At 44.7% G+C, this 21,336-nt stretch overlaps 2 protein-coding genes across 2 annotated transcripts; one reads left to right on the forward strand and one right to left on the reverse strand.

The window, feature by feature from the left end:
• Positions 1–470: 470 nt before the first annotated feature.
• On the forward strand, positions 471–11,608 carry LOC115593938 (rap1 GTPase-activating protein 2-like; the record flags this gene model as incomplete). Its single annotated transcript, XM_030437639.1, has 17 exons — positions 471–620; positions 1,116–1,169; positions 1,330–1,413; positions 1,565–1,665; positions 3,423–3,552; positions 4,145–4,300; positions 4,395–4,466; positions 4,552–4,638; positions 5,039–5,185; positions 5,540–5,644; positions 5,724–5,815; positions 5,894–5,998; positions 6,448–6,535; positions 6,628–6,694; positions 6,841–6,911; positions 7,070–7,103; positions 8,045–11,608. Coding segments are annotated over 16 exons (1,521 nt in total), but the record flags the coding sequence as incomplete, so codon positions are not given.
• A 585-nt stretch (positions 11,609–12,193) lies between these two features.
• On the reverse strand, positions 12,194–19,973 carry ncbp3 (nuclear cap binding subunit 3). The gene is made up of 13 exons (XM_030437638.1): positions 19,699–19,973; positions 18,821–18,886; positions 18,457–18,562; positions 17,988–18,113; positions 17,475–17,600; positions 17,239–17,393; positions 16,931–17,039; positions 16,710–16,809; positions 16,201–16,310; positions 15,777–16,107; positions 15,340–15,488; positions 15,082–15,264; positions 12,194–14,802 (listed from the first exon to the last, which is right to left on the reverse strand). Exons 1-13 carry the CDS (start codon positions 19,879–19,881, stop codon positions 14,456–14,458), a joined length of 2,091 nt encoding a protein of 696 aa, XP_030293498.1. The 5' UTR covers positions 19,882–19,973; the 3' UTR covers positions 12,194–14,455.
• Between the last annotated feature and the right edge of the window lie 1,363 nt (positions 19,974–21,336).

Below are 21,336 nucleotides of genomic sequence, written 5' to 3' on the forward strand. Positions count from 1 at the left end.
TCTGTTTCCACCTGCTCCAGCCAACCGACTCACTGCCAAAGACTCACACACAAGCTGTGATCGACTTATTCCATTTTTTAAATGTGCGTCTGGGCTGTGAGACCGAAACAAACAAGGTAGGAGGAGAGAAGCTGAATACAGGAATCATTTTAACGGAACATGTTTTTGTATAATTTAATCTGGGAGGAAACACTGCAGAGTACAGCGTGGTGCCACCAGACCGGACTGGGTGTGTTTTATGGACCAGAAACACAGAGAGACAAAACACACACACACACACACACACACACACACACACACACACACACACACACACACACACACACACGAGCCCTGGCAGAAGCCCTGAGGCCAGAAAATACTTAATAAAGGTCTGATGACATTAAGCTGATGAAAAGCTGCAACATGCTGCTTTTGTTGTTCTTCTTTCTGTGTCATAAGTTCCAGGTTTTTTCTTTGGACCTGTTTGAAACACTTTTCACTCGTTGCCCGTCTGGTTCTGGTTCTGTTCTCTGAGGTTTTGTCTCGTCTGTCCCTTCAGGTGTCGGTTGAAAAGCGTCTACCACAGATTGTCACTGACCGAGCTGCCTGAGATCCCCAGTGTGCCAGAGCTAGCCAAGGTACACACACAGACACACACACACACACACACGCACACACACACAGCTGAAGAATAAATCAGTATTAAAACATAAAAAATCAATGAATTACTCTAAAATATATTACAGATATCACGTAAAAATTGATTATTTGGCGTTTTCTCTGTACATCAGAACAGTTCTGGTTCATGTTGAGTCCTCGACCCAGGTTCTGGTTGTGGAGAAAGAACAGTTTGATCCGGGGTCTCTGATTGGCTCTTTGTCCAGCCGCTCACCTGTTTACTTTTATGTAACTACATGTTGACAGTGTTTCTGCAAACTACAGATGTTTTAAGTTTCTACGTTTCACACGTATCAGATCAGCAGAATGCTGCTAAACTCTAAGTAACAGCTGTTGTCACAGCATAGAACTGAAAATGAAGCTTAAATAAGTGTAAAGTTGCTTCATATCTGTGGTCTGTGTTTGTTTCCATGAGTGAAAACATGGTTATGATCGTGTTTCTGTTGATCCTGAAGCTGCTGTGTGACGAAGCAGCAGGTCTGAGGTTCAGTCCCGTCCTCTACCCGAAGGTGAGCTCAACACACAACACACAACACAACACACAACACAACACACAACACAACACACACACAACACAACACACACACAACACCTCAGAGGTGTTCTGTTGAATGTTATTTAACCTGTCTGTCTCTCTGTCTGTCTGTCTGTCTGTCTGTGTGTCATCAGGCGTCTCAGCTGATAGTAAACTACGATGAGCATGAACTCAACAACACCTTCAAGTTCGGGGTCATTTACCAGAGATTTGGACAGGTACCAGCTCACAGGTCCAGTCTGTTTCTGCAGGAGATGTTTGATTTGTCTTCTGTTCTGTCACATGAACAGTGTTTGTTAGTATGAGAAGAAGCAGCTCTGTGTGTCGGTACGATCACGTCGTGGCTGTATGTCGTCACGTGTCCGTCAGGTGTCTGAGGAGGAGCTGTTCAGGAACAACGAGGAGACGCCGGCCTTCACCGAGTTCCTGCAGCTGCTCGGAGACACGGTGGAGCTGCAGGACTTCAAGGGGTGAGGACGTAAACATCACACCTTTCACAGCAGCCATGTTGACCTTAAACAGCCAGGTGAACACAGGTGTTAGTCTTCACACTCATAAGACTCAAACAGAGTCATGGTGCTTCCATTGTGCATGTTGGCTCACTAGAAGGTCCCTGCTACACTAAATGGAATGGACTAATTAGTTGTCATTAGTTAAACCATACCTGCAAACTTGTAGCTTTTCTGCGATAATCGTCGTTTTCTTGGTCAGTTGGGTCATTCACAGGAATCGCGTAGAACCAGAGAGGTTCCAGAGATTATCAGTGAACTGCGAACATGTGCGTGTGGATGATGCTGAGGTGAGGGGACTGACTGGAGGCTGAACGTGAAGTATGTTGCATTCTCTGTCAGAAAGACAACGAATTTGACTTCAAAATAAAAGCTTTACATTGCACCCCATTGGAGGTTAGAACTGGGTTCTTAGCGGGGGCTTTTAATTTGAAAAAGGCGACCGTCCTTAGCTTGCCGCTACAACAACAAGTGGACAACCAAACAGCTACAGAGACCGAGGAGACGCTAGCATCTCCTGGATCTCAGCGGCTGTCCAGTTGTTCATCTTAATGTCCGCAGATGAAGTGATGGACTGACTGCTGTGATCAGCTGTTTCTTGGTTTTAAAACTCCCCGGCTGTGGGTCGCACAACAGTGCAGGTCATCGACACCTCCATCCACCTCACGCAATTTCCAGCATATCGTCATCTCGGATTTAGATCGCAATGGAGTTGGAAAAAAGTGTATCCTCCGAGGTGGCAAATCGGCGGGCAAAAAACAGACCCCCAGTTTACCGCCCTCTGCCTAAATCCGCGGACCTGGCCGCGAAAAAGGACGGCGAAATTGGCGGCTTGCTGCTCGGTATAAAAACAGCTATTAACTATGCAAACAAGGGAAGCAATGCACTGCAGGCACACTGTCAGACAGAAGTGCACAAGAAGAAGGTGCAGGTCATAACATCCACACACAGTGCAGCCAGCACCTTCCTTCCAAGCAGAGAGAGAGACAGCAACTTTTTCAAAACCCATATTCATCTTGTCAAAACACACTCTTTAAGTGCTTGCTTTTTTCATTCTGCAGGAGATTGCGGATTTCATGAGAGAAGTTGTCAGTCTCATTTCTTATATGGCATAATGTGAGCATAGATAGACACTTCAACCCCCCCCCCCCCCCTTCATTGTGAAACTCTTCACGTGTTAACAACAGTTAGCGGTTGCTAACGAGTGTCTGAATGAGACTACAGAGGTTGTCGGGGACATTAAACGTCCTCACAGCGAACACGGAGACTCATCTACTCACTAGTCCGTCTTTACAGCCACTTTAGTTACACACTGTTCTAACTCTGACTTCACAACTTGTACTTTGATCAGTTTATAGAAAACCTGGATAGTAACTGTGCAGTAAGACTTTTAGTGGTGGTGACGTTTCAGTCATGTGACCGTGATGTCGTCTGTTTGTAGCCTAGCATTAGCTTCTTACTGCTACATGTTTAATTTAGCTTCAAACATCACAGAGTGGAGTTCATCTGTGGAGATTATCTGGATCAACAGAACCTCGAAGGATCAGAAACTTACATTTGTCACGGATTAGTTTCTGCAATAAACCAAAATGCAGTGCAGTGATCAGGTTTTAATGGACAGAAGTCTTCCAGCAGAGAGACAGAAATCCTCCGGAGAGACTGAATTCTAAACAAGTCGTATAAACGAGGTGAATCCTGTCTTCTCTCGCTCTGTGCAGGTTTCGGGGGGGTCTGGATGTGTCCCACGGTCAGACGGGTTCTCAGTCCGTCTACACCGTCCACAGACAGCAGGAGATCATGTTCCACGTCTCCACCAAGCTGCCCTTCACTGAGGGAGACACTCAGCAGGTGGGCAGCACCGAACATCGTTACAACCGTCAGGAGAGAGCAACATACATGACTCAGCACAACACAGCAAGGCAGCATGATGCAGCAACACAGACAGTCAGTGTGACACCATGTGGTTCAGCATGACTCAGCACAACACAGCACGGAAAACAGCATGGATGACATTATTGTGACATGATTAAAGCATTACATATTTAACATTTAGCAGAACGTGAGAGGATGACATGAATGAGGTGTGACTTTAACGAGTCATGTCCATGTTGTCACGTTGTAACATGAAATAATGAGAACCGACAAGAAGCATGAAGACACGGTCACCACAGCCGAGGCCTGCCAGTGTGCTGGAGAAGCTAACATAAACATTAGCCTGTTAGCTTGACTTTTCCTGGAACCTGTATTAACAGGTTTATGTCCTCTTCGTCACCCACATGATGAATGCCCCCGAGTCGTCAAAGCTTAACCTCTTTTCTCATGTGATGTAGCGCGCTAGCTAGTCGGGACAATTGAGACATCTGTTGTCATGGATACAGGGAGTCTCATGTTCATTGTAAAGGACGTTATATAATTTTAACATGTTGAGGTTCTCCTTCAGCTCCAGAGGAAACGCCACATAGGAAATGACATCGTGGCGGTGGTGTTCCAGGAAGAGGCCACGCCGTTCGTCCCCGACATGATCGCCTCCAACTTCCTGCACGCCTTCATCCTGGTGCAGGTGGAGGAGCCGTGCTCGGACAACACTTCCTACAAGGTACAGCTGACAGCAAAGCACTGACGTTTAGCGCTAACGTTAGCCTACCTGCAAAATAAAGTGACGCTGTGTTTCTGCCTGTTGTGACTGACAGGTGTCCGTCACAGCACGAGAAGACGTACCTCCGTTTGGCCCGCCCCTCCCGCATCCAGCCGTTTTTAGGAAGGTGAGAGGAAGTGGAGGTTTGTGTCAGTCTGTAGAGTCATGAAGTATTTCTGAGTGTTTATATTTGACTTATTTTGTGTGTTCAGGGTCCAGAGTTCAGAGAGTTTCTTCTCACTAAACTCATCAACGCAGAGCTCGCCTGTTACAAGAGCGACCGCTTCGCTCGCCTGGAGGTAAAAACACCTGAAAACAACACAGAGAGCAGAAACACTGTTAGAAGTGTTTGTACCAGTTATATAACATTTGTCCTGTTCAACGTTACTGGCAATAAAATGTAAGTGAAGTGAACAAAACGTGTGAATACGTTCAGCTTTTGGATTTCACACATTTGACTGAAAACGCATCAACAAACTCACTGAGACGAGAGAACAGGAAGTGCTAACACGCTAACGTGCTAACTGATTCACAGCTTTTAGGACTACAGACTACAGCTCTCTGTTAGCATATAAACACAATAGGAGCTACATCACAAAGAGCGCCTGATGGTCTGACCACCTGTGTGTGTGTGTGTGTGTGTGTGTGTGTGTGTGTGTGTGTGTGTGTGTGCGTGTGCGTGTGTGTGCGTGTGTGTAGGAGCGAACTCGGGCCGCCCTGTTGGACAGCCTCCATGATGAGCTGCAGAGACGCTCCCAGTGCATGCTGGGATTGGCATCAGGTCTGGAGGAGGAGGGGCGAGCTGAGAACGGACACGCCCACGGAGGTCTGCTGGAGTCCATCAAGGTGTGTGCGTGTGTGTGTGTGTGTGTGTGTGACTCCAGAACACATGAATATTTTATTGATCCTGAGGGAGATTTAACAGAGAGCAGATGGAGATCGTAGCGTTGCAGGTGAAGAAGAAGTGAAGTGATTGACAGCCTGATTAGATCGCAGGGTTGATGGTTCGATTCCCGGCTCCTCCTGTTGTTGGAGCTGAACCCAGACTTGCTCTCGGACCGTTAGCTCCTGTATGACAGCGAGCAGGTCGACCTCAGATTACCAACGTTACTTCTCTTGGTTCTGACAAATGTAATCACATTACTCTAATGAGTGATGCGTCTGTTGGTAACGCTTCTTGTCTCTCTTTCTCTCTGTCAGAGGGCGATGCGAGGGCGGAGCGTCTCCATGGAGACCATGTCGCGGGGCGGGGCCGGTCTGCCCACCAGTCTCAGTGGGGGGGGGCTGGCCCACATCAGCGCTGAGGTGAGCCGAGGTCAGAGGTCACTGAGGAGGACCGGCGGACTTCATCTGTCACTCACTGCTGCTGTGTTCTGTGTTTCAGTACAACGTCAAATCTCCGGTGAAGAGACGTTCAGGGATCTTTCCTCGTCTGCTGAGTGTCGACAGTCAGACGGAGAGACACAACCCGAGGAGGTAACAGACACACAGAGACGCTAACAGTTTCCACCTGCTTCCAGTCTTTGTGCTAAGCTAAGCTTTGTTCTTCTTCAGTCTCCTCAGTGAGCAGAGGAGCTTCGACAGCTGCCACCCGACACTGGAGGTGAGGTCAGAGCTGCCGTCCAATCCCAGCTCTCCAGAGGCGGGACAACGGGACAGGTGTGAGACGGAGACTTCTTTCTTTCTTTCTTTCTCTCCATCTGAATCACATTTTATGACAAACGGACCTGTAGATGTTGAATGTAAACAATTATAAATAAAAACTACTGACTTACAGATGTTTTATAGGAAGTAAATCTTCTCATGTTTGTTCGACCTTGTGAAGTTTTAGTTAAAAACACTGAATGAAAATAATTATTATTTATAAAAAGGACTAAAGCCATATTTTTGGTCGGGCACTCGACACTTTTGATGAGTTTTTCTCAACAGAAATTTAAAATCTGCAAAACATTTTTTAGTTCAAAGCTCCTGCTGCCTGTTAGTACGGACACGCTGACCATAAATCAGGCTTCAAGTAAATCTACAGGGGGACGTGAGGGACAATCAGGTCCACACGTCCAGACAGAATCCAGCCCGGTGTCAGTGAAGTGTTCTGTTGTGTTCTGCAGGATCCAGATGAAGAAGGAGAGCAGTAAGATCTCCAGGTCGACGTCCAGCACCTGCAGCTTCAGCGTCCCTGCTGATGAATCACACCTGGTGAGTCGACGCAACACGAGCTGCAGCAGAAGAACACGACACATTTAATTAGTTTGTGTGATTAATAACGTGTCCTCTCTCTCTCTCTGTAGCTCGCCCAGGCTGTGACGGTAGAAGGTCAGAGTTCAACTCCGCTCATCGTCTGTCGCAGCCCAACAGGTTCACTTTGACTTCCTGCTTCATTTTCATATATAACAAGACGAGATGTTGATTTATCCCAGGACAGCTCATGGCCGCCTCTCTGATGTGTTTGTGGCTTCCTGTTCGTGTCAGAATAAACTGTACGTTTTCTTTTCTTCTTCCAGAGTTGAAGAATAAAAACTCGCCCAGGTCGAACCTGAAGTTTCGTTTTGATAAGCTGAGTCACTCGGCTGCAGTAAGTCTGAGTGTCACCGTGCAGCTGATCTATAATCAGTGTTTATCTGAGTGAAGATGTTCAGCTGATTGTGTTCAGATCAGATTCTCATTGATCTTCATGTTCAGACGATTAACAGCTCTGATGTTTTCTGATCTGATTCTTCTGTGTGTCTGCAGCAGGGCCACTAAACTGTGAGGACGGCGGTGGGAGGTGTGTACAGTATCATGTCTGCTCTTATATAGAAATATAAATATATAATATATGTGATGTTTATGAATCTGTTAAAATGCTGTAAGAAAAACAACAAATGCTGCTGCAGTGTGTTTGGAGCGAGACGTCACCTAAAGATGTAATTTACAGGTTTTTAAAATCCGACTTCTGTTTTTAGTCTCTTATTCTCTGAATGTTAATGTTTTACTTCAGAGTTTTGATTCCCTGTTTTTCGTCACTCAGGATACAAACATGTTGCTTTTTCTGCTGGCGGAAAATAAAAACCTGCAGACGCGACTCGGGGCTGAAAGACGCTGACAAATTAGATTTTTCATATTTGTATCTACAGTTAAATGTAAGAATTAAACATCATTTAAATAAGTAACTAGCTTGTGTGGTCCACGGGCCGGGCAGAGCAGAGAAACGGCACGATGACGGGTCGTTTACGCTCCGTCGGTCCGTTTCCCTTCAGAAAATGTTCAGAAGTGAAGATCAGGAGACAGAAGGCTGCGTCCATATCCACATCTAACACTGAGCCTTAACAACATATAAAGACACACTGCACATGAATCCACATCATAAACATGATCTTCTCACATAAAATCAGCTCTGACAGACCTCAGAGGAAGGTGACGGGTACGGACTCATACTGAGGATATTCTGGATGTTCTGACAGCTCTTTCTATTAGACGTGCTAATGATTGTGGTTGTTTTATCTCTGGGGAAAAAAGCGGATTGAACCTACGAATGAGTAAATAAAGTGCTGAGAGAGGATGAACCTGATGAACCAAACAAACATGAAACTAAATCCAAATGTAAAAACATTTAAAGCTTCTCTGGAGACGAGCGTCGACCTTCAGACGGAGCTCAGCTGCTTCACACGCTCACGTTTACTGGAAGAAAAACTGAAGTTTAATTTTAACTCACTTCTTATTTTCTAGGATCACAACAAGGAGGTTCAGACAGACATCAGCCTCCACACCGAGGAGGTGGAGGAGGAGGAGGAGGAGGAAGAAGAGGAGGAGGAGGAAGAAGAGGAGGAGGAGGACTTTAATGTGAACACACTGATGAAGATAAAAAGGGAGAAACAACACTTCAACATTCCTTCACTGCTGCAGAAACATCCGAGAGAATCAGACCTGCAGGACTGTGTGCACGCCAACACACACACTCACACACTCACACACACACACACACACACACACTGAGGCTGAAGCTTTTACATTGGGGCAGATTGGTTTAAAATTAAAGGGCCACTTCACTCATTTTACCTGTGACAGGTTGTTTACGGGTCACGTCTCAGTCTGTGATGTCACAGTGATGTCATCAGGGGGCTTGACCTCAGAACTAACACTCAAACATTTACGTCACGTGTCGCTGTTTTTTGTCGTGTGTCATCGAGGCTGTCATCGTATGGAAGTGGGCGTGGCTTCATCTGAACCGGACACGTGGTGGAGGGTCCGGTGCTGATCCGGGATGTGTTCAGGTTGTTCAGGAGTTTTCATCCTGTGATCCAACAAACAATCAGTTGATTTAAAAATCCTCATTTCTTTGTGGATCAGCAGCAGGTTTATGTGGTTAAAGGCTCATTACGCCAGTTCTCCACATTAAAGTGTGTTTACAGGTGCTAGAAAGTGTTCTGTGGCTCCAGTGATGTCACTCAGTGGCCCTGTTGCATTGTGGGTAATGTAGGCGGCAGGTTTTGAGTAGGAAGAAGAATGTGTGATATCTGGTTCATTTGTTTTGAAACTGTCAATAATGACTCCAGATGAAAAAGCAGCTGCCTACATTACCCACAATGCATCTCAGACACTTTCAGACAGAAATGCAGTATCGGTCTCCACGCCGCGTTTGTTTGTTCACACTGAACCAAGAGAAGCACTGACAGTAACTACAAGAACTCAGTGATGGATGTAAACCTGTAAACACACTGATGTGTGAAACTGGCGGAGTTTCCCTTTAAATGAGCAACGTGGGCCTGAAATAAGACTTCAGTATTTTTAGGCCACAACCTGATAATTTGTTGATTGTTGGATCTGAGATTTCATGTTTCTGATGATGGGAATCTTTTATTTTAAATCCACTGAACTGAAAAGTAAATTAATTTTAGTTAATTTAATTTCTTTTTAATATTCTGAAGCAGTTCGTAATCAGCAAAGTAACGAGTAACTAAAGTTACTAACTAAATGTTGTCAGTGGAAGTTTAAAGTAACAACGGCTGTTTAACTCAGACAGGAAGTTGAAGTTCGTCTCTGGTCGTGGTTCTGCTGAACTCTCTCCTTCATGTTGTTCTGATCCGACCGACCGTCTGCTGAATGTTGTCTTCATTACTTTCTCTGCATTCGCTCCAGAACCAGAACACGTCTGTATGTTTACTCATCAGTCACAGCTGAGACTCTGACAGCAGTTTGTCTCTTTCATCACAGCCGAGTGTCGAACCAGGTTTCATATCAGAGATCAGAAAATATCAACACAAACACTAAAGTGAGTCCATTATCATGACGAGCGGGTCGGACCGGCGCTGTGCTGAGAGGGACGACTGTTCAGCTGCAAGAAGAAGAAGCTTCACTGCCGTTTGATGCAAAAACTGACAGGATGCAGATGATTATTTTGCACTAAGATGACACAAAAACTCTGTGGATGTAAAATACTTACGTCATTATTAAATATGTAAAGAACTCTGAGTATTAAATCTACTGTCAACGTGTTGATGCACTGAGAGCACGAAGGTGTTCCTCCTCCCCTCGCTCCCACGTCAGCTGTTCGATTCTGTGTTGACATTTTTGCACAATAAGAGTAAATCATTTATTTTGAAAGGGGACGAAGGAGGAAGTAGCATAAATACAAAGATGTCGCTGTTTGTTTTTAATGTTCTGCATCATTCTGTGATCCTGAAAGTGATAAAAGTTTCTGCAGGACGACACTTTTCTACTGTGTGTGTGTGTGTGTGTGTCTGTGTGTGTGTCTGTGTGTGCGTGTGTGTGTGTCTGTGTGTCTGTGTGCGTGTCTGTGTGTGCTTGTCTGTGTGTGTGTGTGTGTGTGTGTGCGTGTGTGTGTTTTAACTGTGATTCCTTTTCCTGATACATTTATTTCTACATTAATGAATTCAAAGTCAGTGAAACATTTCAATAAAATGTTAAATGAGATTAACAAACATAATTCTTTAAGTTTTGTGTTTCAGTCAGACTTTTTATTTTGTCATCACGAGACACCAGGTGAGTCAGAGAGTCAGGTGACGCAGGTGATCAGGTGTTTAATGAAAATAAGAAGAAAAATGGGGAACAATTATTTTCATCATTGATCGACCTGACAATTATCATGTCAACTGTTCATAAAATAGCCAACAGAATGTGAAATAAAAGAGAAAAATGCTCATCGCAATTTCTTGGAGCTGGAAGTGACGTCATCAAATGTTTCAAAACCCAAAGAAACTTCATTTACTGTCAGAAATGACAAAGAAAAGCAGCAAATCGTCACATTTAACGAGCTGAACCAGCAGAAGTGCCATGAAAGAGGTTTAAGTAAAGTTCAGAACTGATACAGCTGATCAATAACTGTATCAGAATACATTTGGAAAGCAACCCTCTTATAATCCTGTTAGTGACAGTCTGTAACCAGCTGAACAGCCCTCGACACTGAACATGGAGGCCTGTGGAGGAGGAGCTGCTCCTCTGCAGACTCCTCCAGCTCAGAGGAGATTCTCACTCCGCTGACAACATTAATACAAACATGTTTCATCAAGTGAATCCTGAGATTCAAAGCGTTTCTGTGTTCTGTGGATGTTTCTGATCCGTCGGGACAAAAACACTGAAGAGGTTTTAACTTTTTAATTCAGTTGAACTCAAAGTGAAACGTGACCCGACTCAGTCCGACTGAACCAAAGACGAGTTCATGAGCACGATGTTTTTTAGTTAAACACACTGAGCCGATACGAGTGTTGAACCTTGAGTATCGTTGATGAAGCTCATGACAGTGAACGCATCACGGCTCCTCAGACATGTTGGTGCATGTTGGTCAGCTCGTCAGCGCTCTCTGCTGGAGCTCCTGTCTTCGTCTCTGCTCATGTTAGATCAACTTCTCATCTTCATGTTGGAGACTCACAGCTGTCACATATTGATCAGCTGACTGACGGCTCATCGGGCTCCAGTTCAGCTGCAGCCAGAGAATCTTTTCATTATCAGTTAATCTGCTGAATATCCCTCATTTTATTGTATTTATTGATTTTTCCTTCATTTAATTCTTTAAATCTTCTTTAATTTTGTATGATTGACAGACATGTTTGCCAGTTATTGTTTTTATTGATCTGTTTGCTCTCATCTTTGCTTCATATTCTCATTATTGTCGTCACCACGATCAACAAACTAATTTGCAAATTGATGTTAAAAAATTGAAATGATAACACTGATCTAAAATCTGTTATTATGAGCAGCTGTGTTCGTCACACGCTCCTGTTGACTCTCAGGTTCATCTGAGCGACTCTGTGATGAATGAAAATCTCAACGTCACGTCGACATTCATGTGATTGATTGAAGCGTGTGTAGTTTAGAGGCGTATTGATTAATCCAGGAGGGCCCTCTGCACTCACTCAGATCATATGGAATGATCAATAATTAGGAATCCTACTTAATGAAAAAGCATTTTTACCTCACAAGAAAATTAAGACATCATGAACAGCGATTTCTGATTCTGAACTGATTTGTTTTGCTGAAGTAATCAATCGATTTTATGATAAAAACAAAATGTATTGCTTCTGTAACGTGACGATTTGCTGCTTTGAGTCACTTTGTTGTTTTGTGACGAGAGATTTCTAAAGTTTCTGACATTTTATTAACAAAATGATTAATTTATTAATGGTGACAATAATCTGCATATTAATCATGTATGTATGTATTTTTAGTTATTATATATTATTATTATCCCATTTCTGCCAATAATAATATTTAACTTGTATAAAATAAGAAAAACTGATCAACTCAGCATTGATAAGAAAGATTTTCCCACAGCGACTCATAATCTGGAGATACAGATGATGAAATTATCAAATCAAAGATGAGAATTAAAACAAAGTTTAACTTTTTATCCCCAAATTCTGACTTTCTCATAATTGTGACTTTATTAGCTGATAGTTGTGATCACAGATGAGGATGTTGGTTCAACAAGAAGCAGATTCATCAAATTGAAAGTAATAGTTAGCAGTTGTCCTCTAGTTGTTCCAGGAGACTTTCAGGTGAAACTCAAGAGGAAATTATTCTGCAGACGTGTAAAATTATTCACCAGCCAACATTTTAATAATGATCTCATCTGATGACCAGCAGTGATGTCACCGGACGAGTGTGGCCCCCAAAGTTTCAATTAAAAAACATAAACAGAAAAAACACAGATGATGTGAGCGACTCGTTCTGAAGTCTGTTTCTCCACAAACTGACACAGAAAGGGATTAAAAAAAAATGTACCAAATGTTCACGTTTAACTTTTTTACCATCAGAAAATATTCCACACATCAGAAACTCCGTCTCTGTTTCTAAGAGTCCGTTCATCAGTTCTGCTTCCAGAGGAAAACCACAAAGAGAAACCAGGAGAAGTCGTCGTCACTCTGACCGGATCTGTGATCGACCCTCTCCCGTCTGTCACCACTGAACATCAGGGCGCCGCTCAGAAAACGTAAAAACACACGTTTTGTAAATGAAGTTTTGAACTGGATCTGACATCGATGACGAAAAGCTTAAAGTGTTGGTCCCGAGCGGGGCATCATCCCAGCACCAGGGCTGAGGGTTCAGGTCTCAGAGGACACCGCGGCCTGATGACATCACACAGTCGGAGCTGGCGGTCGACGGCGTCCGACATCTCCACGGCAACGTAGGAATGATTTATAGATCACATCCAGGTTTCCCATGATGCTCAGCTAAGTCCTGACAAGAAAACAACTGAGTAATGATTCACATCTGGAAGGTTTCTGTCTGTGTAGTGTCAGCAGATGTTTAAAGGGACAGTTCCACCCAAAATCAAAAACGCTTATTCTTCCTGTTGAAAATACATTTAACCTCCTCAGCAGCAGCACGTCTTTACAGAATCACCACCTGGAGACAGACTGCAGGGTGCCGAGAGCAGTTTCATACAGAAACTATTTTCTTTCTACCGACCTCCACCCACTAACACATGGAGGAACATTCACTGTAGCAAGAAGAAAAACTAAAGAAAAGTTCAAATTAAAAAATTATGTTTTCATTTTATCCCTCTGTGACTTCTTATCTTCCCTTTAACTGTTAGAAAAGTGAAAAACGGCATCACTGTGCAGAAGAGAGGATGCATCTCCTCACAGACGAGAGCTTTCACGTCGGTGAACATTAAACTCCTCCTCAGCTGAGCGTCATCAGCAGCTCGCCTCCCGACCACGAGTCGCTGCACGCCTCCTTCTGCTCAGTGATACAGAAAGAAAATAGTTCCTGCATGAAACTGCTCACAGCGAGTAAACGGGTCATGATTTCTGTGAAGAGACATGTTCCATGACAGTGGAGAGAAGTCCGACATCTCTGCAGCACAAACAGCAGCAGAGGAACAACAAGTGGTTTTAATTTTAGGTTGAACGGTTCCTCAGATATATCGACAGCCTGGATGGATTATAAAATGCAGCGATCACAACCACTCTGAGCTGAACTCCCTCTGAAAGGTGTAACAACGTACAACAGTTCATGAGATTAAAACAAAGTATACGAGCTGTTTGCTGCTTTTTAAGGTTTACAGTAATTCTTTTTGGCTGCATTGTTTAATTTCTTCTTTGTGGTTGTGTTGCGTCTCTTTCAGGGTCACTCACAGGTGAAGCAGTTCTCAGGTGTTAGTTAGAGTCTGACTGATAATTAGCGGGCCGGTCTAATTGTTTTTGTCGTCTGATCTTCTACGTCCTGCATGGAGATACACTCGAGGTTATTTATAATAACTGGATTCCAGGTGAGGTTTATTGTTTCAGTGCGCAGGTGTTGTTGTGGATTTTGTTGTTTAACTGTCACAAGTTGTTTGAACCACATCAGCTGATTGTCACATTTGATTTTTACTTCTTAAATTCAGTATCGGCACCAAAAACACAAGTATCAGTCGGGCTCGGGTTCAGTTACTGCAGCGACGGCAGATCATAACGACACATTTCTGCAGTTTGTTGCTTTGTGCAGCTCAGACTCTGATCAGAACAGTCACTTCACACAGGGGCCCCTGACCCTCCGGGCCCCTGACCCTGTGCGTGTTGGGCCTCTTCAGTGATCCATCCACAGGCCGCAGGTTAAAAATGAAACAATAAAAGAAAACCCTCCCGCTGGCCTCAGATCAGCCGTCTGCTCTCACAGTTTTTGTCCGTTTCAGTTTCAGGCGTCCGAGTCTTCGCTGCTGTCGCGGCTGATCTCGATCTGCAGCGACGGCAGGTTGTCCAGCCGGCTCTTCTTCAGCTTGTGGGTCTGACGCTCCTGCTTCTTTTTGATCATGGCGCCCCACATCTTCTGCAGCGTCGAGTCGTCTTCCTCCTCCACCTCCTCTTCCTCTTCTCCGTCCACTTGTCTCCTCCTGCTGCTGCTGCTGCTGCTAGTGGCAATCTCATTGCGGCTCGATGAAGGGGAGGAGGAGGAGGAGAAGAGGCCGGCCGACCGGCTGCTTGACTTGCGCTCGTGTCCGGCGCTGCTCTCGTCACCGGAGCCGAGTCTGCTCCACAGGCCGCCTGCAGACGGGAAGGCGAGTAACGTTATATCATGATGACATATATATTACTGTGACAGAGTTTTAGATTTGAAAGCAACTTTATTCTGAATTTAAAAACTTTAGCTTCCTCTAGTGGTTTGACACAAAGACTGGCTGACATTCCTCTGATGTTTACTGCAGTCAGGATTACCCAGAATTCTCGATTTGGTGAATTTAACTTAAACTTTATTTTTAGAGGCGTTATAAGAGTTTAACGTGAGGGAGAACAGGGAGGAGGCTGCTGAAGTTTCTTTCTTACTTGTCTTTCTGTCTTTGGATGAGTTGGAGAAGAGGCCTCTGTTGTCTTGACTGGCCACGCCCAGTCTGCGATGCACGTCTCTGATTGGCTCTCTGGCTGGAGGCGTCTCTCTGGGGGAGACGGGGGAGGGGGAGCGCCCTCTGTCTGGAGAGTAACGTCTTTTCCCCAGACGCTGCCGAACATCTAAAAACAGAGTCGGTTCAGTTTCTGGATTTTCTCACAGCAGAAACAATCAGAACTTCTGGATTAACAGCACACCTGTCTTTCCGCTGGCAGCCACCGGGGGGGGCCGGCTCTGCTGAGAGTGACCCGATCGTTTCTCCTCCAGCAGCTGGCGGACGTCCATCACCTTGGTGGGCGATGCAGATTTGGGTCTGCTCTGTGATCCTGAACCCCCGATCCTGTTCCTGCTCACCAGACACACAACAAAGCAAAGTTCAATTAAGACTTTAAGACAGAAGACTTGTGAGACGACACAGGATTTAATTAAAAATAAACGTTCTTTTTGTTGTTTCTAGCTGTGCTGTGACGTCTCGTGTCTACAGACCTGGGTCTGGCTGCAGATGCAACATTTCCTTCATACTATTAGTTTAATAATCAGGAAGCTTCATGTGAACATTTCTCTTCTTATATCAGAAAATGTGTTTTTCAAAGTAAAAAACAAAGACATCCAGCATTATTTGGTGCAAACTGACCGGATGCTCTTCAGGGTTGTGTCCAGCTCGTCGGCGTACATCGTCATCTTCTTGCTCTTCTTGGGTGACGGCGTGGAGATCATCTTCAGCTCCAGGTCGTAGTCCATCTCGTCTGACTCCGACCACGGAGACGGGGAGCGCTCCGCACGACTACGAAGCCCCGCCCCCAGCGAGCGCGAGCTGCCTCCTCGCTCGCCTCTCTCCCGCTCCGCTCGCTCTTTGTACTCCACCACCCTGTCGTCTGAGTCCATGTCCTCATCGCCGTCGTCATCGTCTTCTTCCTCCTCCTCTTCCTCCTTAATGGGCTCCTCGGGCAGGTTGACCAGGTCAGCTAGGAGAGAAGAAGAGCAGCAGTTATTGATCAGGATCAGTGTGAATCCTTTAAAGCGTCTGAAGGAGAGTCTGGACTGTTGTGTGTTTGTACCGGAGTGTCGGTGTGTGTACGGAGGTGTGTGTCCCATGCTGTCTCCGATCAGAGGCTTCTTGGTCTTGATGACGTCTCTCTGGATCCGCCGGTTGTGAAACCTCCTCTTCCTGAGGAGACGGACAACAAACAGATGATTGTTAAAGACCTCTGAGGAGACGGAGAGCCGGCGACTCTAAGATGGAGGAAGTCGTGCAGCTTGTGAGCTGTGTGTCACCAGAGGCGGTAACAGTCCACACGGCCTTTCCTCCAGAAGAAGTTCAGATACTTTGTAAAAAGTCTGGTTATAGTAGAAGTACTGATTCAACTTCTTTACTCAAGTAGAAGTAATAAAGTACAGGCTCTGAAATGTACGTGTAAGTTAAAAGTTGTAAAAAGTCATTGTTGTTTCTCCTCTGAGGCGACAGAGGACGTCCTAACGACACTTCAGTTTTTACTTTGTGTGTATCCAACAAAATCCAAGATGATGTAATATTACTGCTGATCAGTGATCAGCGTTTGAGTCTCACCAGGAGTTACTGAGGATTCCCTTCATGCCTCCGTAGTTCGGGTTTCCGTACTTCATGTAGTATCTGCTGCGACGAGCGGCGCCCAACTCCTTCTTATCCTCTGGAGACAGACACACACAATGTTTGAATCAAACCTTTATTCACATCTGTGTGTGTGTGTGTGTGTGTGTGTGTGTGTGTGTGTGTGTGTGTGTGTGTGTGTGTGTGTGTGCGTGTCACACCTAGTGTGGCGAAGCGCAGGAACAGTTTGTTTCCTTTGAAGGGTTTGATGGCCGGTCGCAGGTCGTTCCTCAGCAGAGACTCTCTCTCCGCCCCCGACAGGTCGTCCATCTGAGACACACAGACCACAGATCAGTTATTGGAGCTGATGGAGTATCAGTCTGGCTCCGGTTCAGTCACTGCAGCTGAACTTCATGAGTTCACGCAGCTCCAGCGGATCATAACGGCACATTCCTGCAGTTTGTTGATTTGTGCAGACACTCGAACATTCAGAGTCTCTAATCAGAAGAGTCATCAGCGTTCACTCTACCTGTCCGTCCTCCGCTTTGCTTTTCTGCTCCGCCTCTCCGTCACTGTCTTTCACCTCGATCTCCTCGCTGCTCTTCTTCACCGTCTCTTCCTCGTCTTCGTCCACCTCGCCCTCTTCCTCTTCATCTTCATCGTCCGACCCTTGAGCCCGATGACCTGCGAGTTGAAAAGCAGACTTACTATATTCTGCTCTCACTTGTCAGAACCTGCTGCATGCAGCTTTGAACACACACTGACCTTTGCTCTGTTTGCCTGGCTGGTCGCTGCTCTCCGTCTCCGTAGTAACAGACTCCGGGTCAGGTAGCCGGCTGCAGTTGACGAGGGCTCGGACAGAAGTGTTGTCATCGAGCCAAACCACGTTACCTAGGAAACAAGCAGCTGGTGTTCAGACACACGGGAGCTGAGATTCATCCGTCCTGAGATCAAACTTACGTGAACTCTGATTCTAAAGCCCACGACAATAATCAAACAAAACACAAAACACACGTATTTAGTAGGTATATAAAACACGTGTCCATAGTAACGTAGCTCCTGCATGCCCAGAATGAGGTAAGCTCATTCATGCTGCCTACAGAAGAGAACATCAATGTCATTTCATCGCTTCTGGACTGATCGGCAACTGAAAAGACAATGATCCTGAACATCTGGCGGGAAAATAACTTCAGTGTGTCAGATACATATTTAATCAACGTGCAAGTAAACACATATATTATATTGTTCTCTGTGTGTGTGTGTGTGTGTGCTGCTCACAGGAGGTGTCATCGATCCACTCGATGTGTGCTGGAGGATATTCCTTAAAGTATCCAAAGACGTCCTGTGTGCTCATGTCGTCCACACCTGTTACATAGATCGCCTCCATACGCAGTCTGGGGATAGCTGAGCACCACAGAAGAAGAAGACAACAGGTTCAACCAATCAGGGTCGATACAAACAGGGTCCTGTACACACCTGTAAACAAACACCTGTACACAATCACCTGTACACAAACACCTGTACACAAACACCTGTAAACAATCACCTGTACACAAACACCTGTAAACAATCACCTGTAAACAAACACCTGTACACAAACACCTGTAAACAAACACCTGTACACAAACACCTGTACACACCTGTGAACAAACACCTGTGAACAAACACCTGTGAACAAACACCTGTAAACAAACACCTGTAAACAAACACCTGTACACAAACACCTGTACACACACATGTTTCTTACCTTTCTTCATGACTTCTTTATCGAGGTAAACGTTCCTCTGACTGGTGCTCTCTTCCGTGCAGAAATGGAAACGTCTCGCTCGCTTCTCTTTTTTCTCGATCGCCTCCTGATAAGAAACACAACACACTTCATTTTAGCACAACGCCTGCTGAACATTCAGCACTTTAACTCACACTACAGCATCACGAGTGTTTGTGCTGACAGTTGGAGGATCGGTGAGTTTAATGTGTCTCAAACTGATTCATTTAGACCTCCAGAACTTCAGCAGATGATGGTGAAAAAACATAGTTCACTGGTGTGATAGCTGAGATTTTCCTCAATCGTTTGGTGCCTGCGTCTGTGTTTGTGAGTCCTGGTGTCGTACCTTTGAGGTGACATCAATCCCGGTGATGAACGCTCCAGCCTTGTTCTCATATCGTCGGCTCGTATCCTGCAAATGTCAAATGAAACCATTTATTAATAAATAAACAAATATAAGAGCTCTACAAATGTGTTTAAAATGTATAAGAGATGTTTAAGGCCTTATGTTTGACACAGAAACGCCACAGGACCAGACTGAGGCTGTTTTTAACGGATTTCTGCCACATTAACATTACACCAAACTTCTACTTTAAAAACAGCAATTTAATTCTAATCTGCCAAAGTAAAATAGTGAGTACACCTATCCTGTCAGACATAAGGTGATTAAACCAGCAGATAATGGAATAAAGCCTGTACATGATGTTATAATGTTCTGTCTGTCCACTGTCGGTTAGCAGGACGATAATCAGACAAGCAGCAACCGAGAAACTATCTAAACAAGTTAACAACACACAATATCTGAATTAGATGATTATAATTAGGCCGAACTGGTCATTAGCTGTAATGTATCATCATAGTCAACATCTCAAGCCATTTTCAACAATCTGCTTCCTTTTGCCCTTAAAAAACATTTAACCTTCAGTTTATTTACAGGAGTTCGGTGGATCGACCGCTCGATCTGAGAAGCTAACAGCAACAAGTGCCTGGAATAAACAAGCGGCCAGCAGCTCCTCAACAAAGGTGTCGTTCATTCAAACGAGTCCTCGTTAGAAGCAGCTAACTGATGTTCGCGGCTGTCTGTAACCTCACGGTGCTAACCAGCGTTAGCTCCCGCACACAGAGCCGGGAGTCCAAGTTACCCCACGCAGCCACCACAGGCGGCTCCGCCGGCCGCGGGAGACGCCAGTCCCCGGTCTGACAAGGCCTCGCCCGGACACTCACCGGCAGCAGCTCCTTCAGGGAACGGTTAACGGATATGTCCTCTGGCTCCAGCTCCCCCTCCTCCACCTCCATCGGCTCGGCTTCGCGGGCATCTCTGTCCGATTCGGAGTCAGAGTCCGATTCCGAGCGGTCCGAGCCGCTGTCTGATTTCACCGACACCCGTAAGCTGCGCACTGCCGCCATGGCGCTAGCTGCGAACAACGGCTGCTGCTGCGGCTGCTGTCGTCAACCCGGCAACGGTTCCCCACTTCTTCTTCTTCTACTTCTTCTGCTTCTTCTTCTTCTTCTTCTTCTTCTACTTCTTCGGTGGTGTCACACCGGAGCATCAGCGCCCCCTGGTGACTGTTTGAATCAGTCGCGTTCTGATCAGTTCAGCGCTTAAAAATCAGACCTCAGTAAAAGTAAAGATATTGTGTTGAATTATTATTTTGGTAAAATGTGGAAGTCAGTCACTAGAACAAGAGCACAATTTTGATATCAAGTGTAAAAACTAATACTTTGGTATCAAAAATACGTGTTAAAGTGAAATTATACCTATATTAACTTTATAAGTGTGTATATATGAAGTGTATACTACAGGATGACTATTTATCTGAGCTGGTATTCAGCATTTTTCTGATAAAATTCCTGTTTATTTTAAGTCAAATGCCTGATTAATATAGAATACTTTAAAATGCACTACTACTAATGCACCTCACTTTTAAATTCCATCACTGATCAGTATGATACATAATATCTTTCATTTGTGTTTGATTTAATCAATGTTTTGTCTTTCACTAATAAACAGCACATTGCTGAATCTATACAGGGTCATCTGAAATTAGATCTTTGCTTTAATTCTAAACAGACCAATAATAATATCAAGTTCTTGGTGAACCAGCTGCTCCAATCATTCTCTCACCTTCACAAAATGTGAAACTTGTTCAGGTTAACTGGATCCATGTGTGGCATAATTAACACAAGTCTCCTGATTGGTGTGCTGAAGCTCGATCGTGTGCTTAGAGGATGGAACATGGAGCTGAAACAGTGTGTTGATTAATTCATTACTTGATGTTGGTTTTCCTCATTATACTCACATTACTCACGTTTACTCCAGTAACACTTTGTCTGTTTGACATGTAGCAGAGCGTGAGGTACTTTGTATGAATACTTTTACTGTAATTAAATGATCTGAGTCTCCCTCCGCCTCTCCCTGTTGGACTGGATGACCGTGATGCATCATCTCTCCACCCAGTCTGGAGTTTGGTTACTGTGTCTAAGAATATCCCAGCAGTTAGTTTGGAGCCTTACATGGCAGCTGCAACACTGACAGGGTTAATTCTCAATAACAGATGATTCAGTCTTTATGAGAAACTCATTTCTGGCACAACCTGCCACACTTACAGATTCTCTCAAAGTTATTTAGATGTCAAATAACGTCAACTCGTGTTTCTTTGTCAATATCACACTTCAGTGTAAAACATAAAGTATCTTATCCTTCAAGTTCTTTAAATGTAAGATATATTTTGTTATTGTCTGAGTTTGGCAAAAAAAGAACCAAACTGCCGGTCATGTGAACATGATTCATTAAAATGGAATTTATATTGAGAAGCAGCAGAAGCAGAAGCAGGAGTATGAATGTTGGAAACGTCGTGATCG

This window comes from Sparus aurata, chromosome 13 (assembly GCF_900880675.1).
Source record: "Sparus aurata chromosome 13, fSpaAur1.1, whole genome shotgun sequence".
Taxonomy (NCBI): domain Eukaryota; kingdom Metazoa; phylum Chordata; class Actinopteri; order Spariformes; family Sparidae; genus Sparus; species Sparus aurata.